At 41.5% G+C, this 9,971-nt stretch overlaps 1 protein-coding gene across 1 annotated transcript; it reads left to right on the top strand.

The window, feature by feature from the left end:
• The first annotated feature begins 2,315 nt into the window (after window positions 1–2,315).
• Window positions 2,316–4,557, top strand: CCDC184 (coiled-coil domain containing 184). The gene has a single exon (XM_051961171.1). It carries the CDS (start codon window positions 2,748–2,750, stop codon window positions 3,306–3,308), a length of 561 nt encoding a protein of 186 aa, XP_051817131.1. The 5' UTR covers window positions 2,316–2,747; the 3' UTR covers window positions 3,309–4,557.
• The last annotated feature ends 5,414 nt before the right edge of the window (window positions 4,558–9,971 follow it).

Genomic DNA, 9,971 nt, shown 5'->3' with positions numbered 1-9,971 from the left:
GTTTACATATCCATACAGTTATTTTGCTGCACAAGAAAAAATGGACATAGACATAAAGTAAAAATAACCAATAAAAAATGCAAGTGGACAAAAGCAGGGGGAGTGGAAATGCTATATTTTGGTTCATACTCATTTCCCATAGTTCTTTTGCTGGGTGTAGCTGCTTCTCTTCATTATTGAACAAATGGAACTGATTTGGTTCATCTCATTGTTGAAGAGAGTCATGTCCATCAGAATTGACCATCATATAATATTGTTGTTGAAGTATATAATGATCTCCTGGTTCTGCTCATTTCATTCAGCATCAGTTCAGATGCTGATTTACATAGTCTCTCCAGGCCTTTCTGAAATCATCCTGCTGGTCATTCCTTACCGAACAATAATATTCCATAATATTCATATACCACAATTTATTCAGCCATTCTCCAATTGATGGGCATCCAGTTTCCAGTTTCTGGCCACTACAAAGAGACCTGCCATAAACATTCTTGCACATACAGGTCCCTTTCCCTTCTTTAAGATTTCTTTGGGATATAAGCCCAATAGAAACAATGCTGGATCAAAGGGTATACACAGTTTGATAGCTTTTTGAGCATAATTCCAAATTGCTCTCCAGAATGGCTGGATGTATTCACAATTCCACCAACAATTCAGTGTCCCTGTTTTCCCACATCCCCTCCAACATTCCGCATTATCATTCCCTGTCATTCTAGCCAATTTGATAAGTGTATAGTGGTATCTCAGAGTTGTCTTAATTTGCATTTCTCTGATTAATAATGACTTGGAGCATCTTTTCATATGGCTAGAAATAGTTTCAATTTCTTCATCTGAGAATTGTCTGTTCATATCCTTTGCTGCTGGTCATTTCTTATAGAGCAATAATATTCCATAACATTCATATACCACAACTTATTCAGCCATTCTGTAATTGATGGGCATCCATTCAATTTCCAGTTTCTAGTCACTACAAAAAGGACTGCCACAAACAGTGGATCAAAGTGTATGTACAGTTTGATAACATTTTGAGCATAGTTCCAAATTGCTCTTCAGAATGGTTGGATTCGTTCACAATTCCACCAACAATGCATCAGTGTCCCAGTTTTCCCACATCCCCTCCAACATTGAATTGAATTCTTAACTGGCTTTCTGTCCTTGAGTAAGACCTTGGCGGTATAAAAAAGAATCAATCTAACACATAAGAATAAAACACTATACGTGGAATATTGTTTTAGATCCGGGAGCCACATTTTTAAAGAAGATTGACTAGTTGCTATTAGGGTGAGCACATACGTTGGAAATCTGAAAGAGCAATGAAAATATAAATTATTACCATTTTTACTACTATTCAGTAGTGAGCAAACAAGAACAGGGTGGGTGGTTTTCAGTACAGGAATGAGATAGGAAATTTTTCTTGGCATACTGGCGCTTTGGGATGTTAAACAACAACCTAACCTAACCTAAATGATGATATAGATGACTGGGCTTTTTTTTTTTTAGCAGATGAAGAGCTGTTTCTATTCATGGGGTTATTTTGGAGTTTATTTCATTTCTGCTTACATATTTCTTTCTTTCCCAAGGTTTGGAAGAGACAAAGAAAGAACATTTATAAAAGGCCTAATATGGGCAAAATATTTAGCTATTTGTTGGGGAAAGATTGGATTGCAAGTTTGAAACTACAAAAATCTGGAAGGTGCCTAATCGCCTCAGTTTTTCTGCTTATTGCCACTAGTCCACAAAATAGCACCAGACAGAAAACAAACTCTTCCTTGCTTTTGTACTACCATCAAAGGGGTACTTTGGAAGCTCCAGAAGTCCCTAAAGACTAGAAGAGAGGAGATTGGAGCATGATGCCACTTTCAGTTACTCAGTCTGAGAAAGAAACTTAGCCCAGGGTGATTCTCCAGGGAAATGTGTGTGTATTTTCCCAGGGTGCTTCTCAAGAGGATTCCTTATATCTGTTTATGTTTCTGTGTTTTCAGAAGGTGCAGGAAATCTAGGGGATTCTCTCTCTCTCTCTCTTGCTGGCTCTCTCCCTCTTGCTGTCTCTTTCCCTCTGTGTCTCTCTTGTCTCCCTCTTTGTTACTGTGAAATTTTATGTCGCAAACTGCAGTCTCCCTCTTCCCCAAAGCATATTCATCCTGCCCATCCGCTTTCTTTCCAGACCTTAGACCAGAGGAACAACTACAGCTCCTCCACAGTCTGAGACCTTGACTACTGGGGCAGAATGAGGTCCTCCACCATCATCCGGAGTACATTCCCGCCTCCCTCCTCTCTCCCTCTTTTTCCTCCGGTCCTTCTTTCCTAGTTGCCATGGAGACTCACGTCATCTACGTGCCGTGCGTCGCCTTGGAAACAGAGGAGCATCAGAGGCGCGGCTGGGAGACCCGCCCCTCTTCGCCTCTCACCAACAGCCACTGCCATTTAATGGCGGCGGAGAGGTAGCCCTCGGATCCAGAGCTAGACTCAGCCTCGGCTCCAGCCTCAGAGCTTCTGGGCACGTTCCAGCGAGTCCAGGCTTTGCGTTCGCGACTCCCGGCACTTGGCGGGTGAATCTGATCAGGCTACCAGGGGCCGAATCCGAGAGTCCTTCCTCCTCCCAGGTACTCTCTAGCTCCTCGCTCGTCCCCCCTCACCGATACCCCGACTTCTCTCCTGGATCCCTACGTCGGCGGGGCTCCCTACTCCCCTCGCTGTCCCTAGTCGGGGGGGCCGGTCGGTCTTGCTGCCGCCGCAGCTGCCGCAAGTCAATGGAGGACGGACCGCTGGAGATCCTGACCAAAGACGGCGACCTCCCGGGCCCATTGGAAGTGTCCTCGGTGCCCGCTGTGGGGGACGTGATCTCGGGCGAGTATAACGGCGGCATGAAGGACCTGATGGAGCACCTGAAGGCCCAGCTACAGGCCCTGTTTGAGGACGTGCGGGCCATGCGGGGGGCCCTTGACGAGCAGGCCTCGCACATCCAAGTGCTTTCCGACGACGTGTGCGCCAACCAGAGGGCTATCGTCTCCATGTGCCAGATTATGACCACAGCGCCCCGCCAAGGCCTGGGTGCGGCCAGTGGCCCGGAGGGAGGCGACCGGGGCTCACCTGGAGTTCCAGGCACCCTCCTTGCCAGTGATTGGGGCTGTGGTTCGCAGGATCCCGAGGAGGAAGGGAAGGAAGTTCCCAGTCCAGCTACACCCACTAATTTCTGTGAGAGTCTGGAGAACTCCTGTGCTTGCCTGCTGGAGGGGGATGGGCCATTGGTGGATGCTCACGACCTGCCTGATGTAGCCCTGCTCCAACTGGAGGGGGAGAACTCAATGTAAGGAGGCTCCAGCGGGGGGCAGCACCTCCGAGGCACGGTTTTGGGTTTTTGGTGCATGTTGATGAGGGAACTGGACAACTCGGTGCAGCATGCTTCACTTGGGTGTCTGCTATGGGATGCTAGGCAGAGACTCCTCTAAAGAGGAACCTATAATGAAGGGGATCATCATGGATTCTTTCTGCCTAACAGGCAGAATGATTGACAGTCTCTCACAGGGAAAGGTGAAATGCAAAGCAGAGGAAGCCATTGGGCATCTCATCTCTGGACTCCCACCCATCCTAATCCTCCCCTTGCCCCCAGCCAATACAAGAGCCCCTGAAATGTATAAATAAAATTCTGCTTTTTATATTCTGAAGATATACTCCTTAGGACAGAGGCAAATTAAATCTCTAGACATGTATATAGAAATTAAGAAATTGGGGTTTTTGTTTTGGCAACAAGAAACAGCCCTCTGCTGAAACCCACTGACACTCAATGCCACTGCCAAAGCCCCTTTCCCCCAGTACAGAAATCTCTACACTTTCTTGTTGGTTAAGGAAGCTTGAGGAATGAATTACATGCAGTCCAGGGAGTGTGAGTGAAGGGGGTTCCACAGGCATCTGGGCTAAAAGGCAATGGCTCTTAATGTGCATGAAGATTTGTTAGCTCAACTTTTAGGATATTGCATGCTGAGAAGATCCAGCTTTGTTATAACTTCACCTGGGATTGCATATCTTTGGGGTTTTAGAAACAATGACCTCAGATCCCAGGCAGAAACTTGGGAACCTGGAGACACAGGGATGTTCAGCAACAACAGTCTTGGGGTGTTCCCGAGGGACTCTGGGGCACCATAGCCAAGATCTGTTTCTCCTGGTCAGGCTTGCCCAATTCCCATTCCTTTCCTTGCCAAAATTGCCCCTCTTGTAGCCAGCCACTCTGTGTTGCCTCCATGATGTCCTGTGTTGCTATATGTGTTCACTGTGTTGTAGTGTGTGAGCCCCAAGGGACAGGGTTTGTGGCTCACATGTCTGGTTCAGAGGGTTTCATACCCCTTTGTGAGCCCCAAACTATCATGACGCTTCTCCCCAACCCCTTCAGGGCATGGAGCATGTGATTGTCCTGGGATTCTGCAAATGATGTGTTGCTTTCCTTCCTCTCTCCTCTCCTTACAAGTACTGACTCTGTGTCCTATCCCCTGCTCCTGTGTATCCTTTTCTCTTAGTGCTTTCCTTGATGTGACCTTAATAATAAAGAGGCGTCATCTCCTTTCATTGCTGACTGGTTCTGAGGGCATGGTCTGGTTCTCCATTGCACTCTGAATGATGCAGGGCCCAGAGCAGAGAGCTACACAAATTCAGGGGAAGTATGTGTGGTGGAAAAAGCTCCAGAAAACCTGAATTGGAATCCTGGCTTTGTCATTTACAATTCAACTTTGAGCAAATCATTTAATTTCTCTGGGATTTATCTTTCTAATAGTAAAAATAGCTAACATTTGGGGTTGGATTAGATAATAGAGCTAGATTTTAGATAGTGTCCAAAAGTGTTCAAAGCGCCTCCCATATCTTAATGTCATTTGATTTCTAGATAATCCCTAAAGTCTCTTCTAGCTTAAAAAACCTGTAATGCTGATTTACTATTTATCCTCCCTGACCAAGAACATTACCCTTATGTCCAAGGACCTATTGGATCTGAGTAAGTGGCTACTTCTGCCTATCTTTTCTGTCCTTGCCATGGAACTAAATTAAAATTGAAGCAAGAATTTCATCTGAGATATGGAAGAAAGACTCTTTGCATGTGTATATCTGAATTTTCCAGTGTACCACATATTGGAAGAGAGAAACTCCTTTCCAAAGAAGAGAGATAATCTGGGAGGTTTTCAGGGAAGGTAGAGCTAGGAGAAGAGTTATGGGTTCTCAACAAAGACCAAAGTACTCCTTTTGACCTCTACTGGAGAGTTTCAATTTGTTTTCCTTCCATAACATCACTATGTAAACGTTTTCTATGGCTGCCTTTGGGGGTTGTGGTTCGGAATCCTTGGGATTCTGCAGTAGTCTAGAATGTTCCTGGGTAGGAATACTTGTAATCCAAATTTACTAGGAAGGATTCTGGGTGACCCTGTTTCATTCTATCCTTGTCTCTATCCCAAATATATTAAAATCCAGTTGTTGAAAGCTGATTTGAATCTATCCTCCAGTGCAATTGTGTACATTTAGCACACTTTAAATGGAACGTTAAATTCCACCCTCTGAGAAGTCCTAAAACCATAGTGTTCAGAAATGTGTGCCGGGGAGCTTCACTGCTAACAGTTGACATATAAGTTGGTGTTTAAAGGAACTTATTGGTATGTATGCAAGGAAGAGTCCTTGGGGAAATTAAAATACATATAGTTCCAGCATGTGGTAGCATTTGTTAGGATCTAAAGCTTTGGAGATTCCCTTAGCCTTCCATGATCTACAAGCTGTAAGAATAATAAGAATCCTTAATTTTTCTTGCTTCAGTTTCAATCTTTTATTCTGCCTTTAGGTTATATAGAAAACAGTTCCCTTTGTCCTATTGCTTAAGAGTCTACAATATGATGGTTTCACTTCCTCAGCAAGGATACCAGTAAGATGGAAAACCAGGACCATTCCTTGAGGGGAGCTATTATTCCTAGATATTTCTTAGTCCCAACTGTACACTGGTACCTTGTCCATTTCCTTCAAACCAGGACTAGGAACAAGTTGCAATAATATTCTCTAATTTTTTTAGTCAGTAGGAGAACCTTGGCTAACTCCTATACCTAAGGATACTCATTTCTAGTTGGGTATGGATTCTAATTCCATTTCATAGAAATTGAAATGTTATGGGGAAAGTATGTTGTAAACCTTAAAAGTGTTATAGGCAGTCACTAGTTCCATCACTAAATATGGAATACAATGTTTAGTACAATGCTTAGAATATAGTAGACATTTATTAACTATTCTTTTAAATGAATTAAATATCGAACATAAATTCCATGCCCCACTCCATTTTTCTTTCTATTACCTGTCCCTTGTTATATACTCCTAATGAATGGAATATGGTACCAGTTGTTAGGGGGAAAGACTGAACAGATGCTGAAATGGCAAACCTCAATATATAATAATCACATTTCTCCAAAGCCAAAAATTATCCAAGAAGAAATGGCCCAGTCTGACCCTATTTTGTTTTTCTCTTTTGGGTCTTGAGTTCTCTTTATTTCCCCAGATGGTTCTGAAAAATCCATGGATTTAAAATTTTTCATTGTCAAGAAATTATTCATTAGTCTAAATCTCTACTGTTATATATATTTTAAGGGATATAAAGAACATTGTCTCCCATCCTTCACAAAGTTAAGTACTATTAGTATTTGTCTTTGATTGTCTTATTCGCTAGTCCAATGCTTTTTAAACTTTTTTACTCATGACTCCTTTTTGCCTAAGAAATATTTATATGACTCTGGGCATATAGGTATATAAGATAGGTATAGAAATCAAACATTTATTGATAATAAATCATGATTTTGTGACACCCCCCCCTCCTTCAGTTATGCAAATGCATGTGGGGTTGCAACCCATAGTTTTAAGAAGTGTCTCCACTCAGATCCCACTAGATATTTCCCCTTGTGCTTCTGTAGCTGAGGCTCATAATAGAGCCTAGAATTTTAGTAAGTTTGTGTCTAGCCCTAAGAACTAAAGTAGGGAAATTTCCATTAGTTTCCATGAGCAATGATTCTCTTTGTGGAAAGGTTGCTCTAGTACCAAGGAACTTAACCTTGTGAGGCTTATTGTCAACAAATGTTAGAATTTTCAATCAGTCTTACTAAAGTTACAGTTTGTAGAGCATGCTACTAGGCACTATGGAGTAATATACAAAAAATAGTTCCTATCCTTAAGGGAATGAAATACATGTATAAATCTGCAATGATTTTGTTGGACTTTGATATATCTATGGAATATTAAAATATATAAATAGAATATTGAATTCAACAAACATTAAACACCTATTATGTGCAAAACATAAACACAAAGTTAGACTTTGTTCTTAAGTAGATAATAAATTTAAGGATACAAACTACTTCATTGAAAATAGTAAAGAATTGGTGCATATAAATTTGAAGGGGGAAAAATTCAAGATCATTATCACCTGGAACATAATGTAAGACTTTAAAGTAGAAGTAATATCTTAAAAAATATCTTGAAGGAATTGGTCAAGTATTATTAAGAATTAACTTTGCCAGGCACTATACTAGGTAATGGGGATATAAAGATAAAGAATGAAATAATCACTTTGAAAATAGCTTACTTTATGGGGGGAAACTTCAAAAAGTAGGAAACAGCAGAAGTCCATTACAGACTTTCTATAGAAGAATGAGAATGAGGTATAAAAAGTAGTCCATTTCAGCTAGAATCTAGATTACAAGGAAGCACATAAAGTAAGATTGGAAAGGCAGATTAGATTCAATTTTTAAAAGACTTTGAATGGCTTTTTCTCCCTATTTCCCTTCATCTCTCCTACATACTCACAAAGAGAGGAAAGAGGAAGGGAAGGAGGGAGGAGGAGAAAGAAAAAAAAGACAGTCTCAGAGACAGAGAAGAATGGCTGGAGGGAGAGAGAAATAATTCTAACAATATGAGAATGAATCAATCTTTCTGCAACATGTTACTTAGCATGGCATAGCATGGCATGTTTCTTTCCATGCTACCCAGAGGTTCACTTCCATAAAAAATCTCTGAGCTTCCCTTTTGAACTAATGCCAACCTTGTTACTTCCTAGTACTAGTAAACAGACCTGCATCCCTTTGAAGCCTTTGGTGCATAGCTGCTTCATCTTCTGCACTTTTCTTTCCCTCCCCCAGCTATCTTTAGCTATGTAGCATCTCTAGATCTAAAGTATGTTAATTCTTATAGAGATCAGAAGAGGAATTGTCTTACTCTCCTTGAACTACATGGGAAGAAGCCTTCTCGAGTGCTTCTTAGTACTTAGGCACCCTTCTTCCTGTTGCTCTTCAATAGGATGAGGCTGAAGGGCTACTCTTAAGTCAAGGTTTTTCTTTTTTGTTAAGGTTTATTCCTCTGAGATAAATCTAGAATATGAAAGTCTCACTGGGATCTCTCTATTCCAAGACCTCAGACTTATCTTACCCTAGCCTTCTTGAGACCAGAAGGAGAATGATCCTCTCTTTCCTAGCTTTCTAATCTAATTCTGGGGATTCAGTTCCTTTGGTTTAGTAAGTCTGGGCTCAGGTTTCTGCTATTGCAGTAAAATTGTTAGTAAATGAAAGAGAGAGAGAAAGAGAGAGAAAGATAGAGAGAGAGAGAGAGAATGTGTAGTGTAGAAGGGACCCCGAAACTCTAAAGCTCCTTGAAGAAGAAAATCTTCAATTCTGCCTCAGTGAGGGACCCCGCCCAAAGGAAATAAGACGAACAGTTTCATTCTATTATCTTCTATTCAATTCTATTCAAATTCCAGCTCAAGCTGAAATGCAGCTAGTAGATGAGCCAACTTGGGACTCTAACTACTACCCCCTTCAGCTTGTAGCCAAAACTCCTATTATAAAAGAGCTAATCTAAAATCCTCTCTTTGCAGAGATTCTAAACATGCCATGCTATGCCATGCCATGTCAAGGAAACCTCTGCCCAATGGAATAATATTCTTTTCCAGTGTTACCCTCTTTTTACCTTCACCTATTTCCCTAAAGAGACTCTATGCTTCTCTGTCAGGATTTCTAACCTTACTTCTCAACCAATCTAGGTTTTTGGGTTTGTAAATTCCTTTACAGAGAATCTCTGGGCTGCCAGAAGGGGGTTCTCCAAAACTCCCTATCCTTGTGCCAAATCCCAAGGGGTACAGGTACAGGGGAACCAAACCTCTCCATTTGGTTCCCTGAACCCCAAACTTGCCACTAGACCTTATCATTTAACTCCCTGACCACTAGAAATCCTAATCTCATGTTGGTTCCCTAAATATAGACCTTGTCATTTGGTTCCCTACAAAAGGGAACTTCAAAAACTAAATCTCTTCATATTTTGGTTCCCATACCAGGAGCCCCCAAAACTAGACTTCACTTCTTCATATTTTGGTTCCCTGACTCCTCGTCATCAGTAGTATAGGTACTCTCTCTGTACCAATTGGACAAGTGCATTTGGCCTCCATAACAAATATATATGTATTTTCAAAACTCATAGGATATGGATAACTGGATAGAGTAAACTATAGAGAGATAACTAACTTGTCTGGATGCTTATCCAGGGAACTCATAAACCCACAATTCAGAGATAATATACAAAACAGAATATTAATTAGAGTTTTGATGAGGTGCGAGAATTGAGGGTAAGAAATCCCCTAATGGCAACGGGATTCCCTTGGCTGGTGGCAGGTTTTGTGAAAGAATTCGCAAACCCCAATAAATACAGGCACAAGGTTTTGGCAAAGAATGGGTTTATTTATGCTAAGAAATCAGTACATTAAGAAGACAGCTTTCTTAGCAGGCAAACTCCTGATTAGGAATTTAGCAAAGATGAGTTTACACTGAGAAGAAAATATCTTCATCAATGGGCTAAGTTCAGAATGACTTTAGCAAAGCTTTGGGGTTCAGAGTCGTCTTTTATTAGCTTTCTGAGGTTTGGGGCTTCTTTGATCTTTGGACCCTAGCTAGGGGCCAATCTCCCACAAATCTGAGAGATTG

Source organism: Antechinus flavipes, chromosome 5 (genome assembly GCF_016432865.1).
Source record: "Antechinus flavipes isolate AdamAnt ecotype Samford, QLD, Australia chromosome 5, AdamAnt_v2, whole genome shotgun sequence".
In the NCBI taxonomy this organism is placed as follows: domain Eukaryota; kingdom Metazoa; phylum Chordata; class Mammalia; order Dasyuromorphia; family Dasyuridae; genus Antechinus; species Antechinus flavipes.
This window is presented reverse-complemented; position numbering and strand designations above follow the sequence as displayed.

Excerpts from the sequence above, each read along its gene's own strand:
- CCDC184 (XM_051961171.1), top strand. The coding sequence starts at position 2,748 with ATGGAGGACGGACCGCTGGAGATCCTGACCAAAGACGGCGACCTCCCG.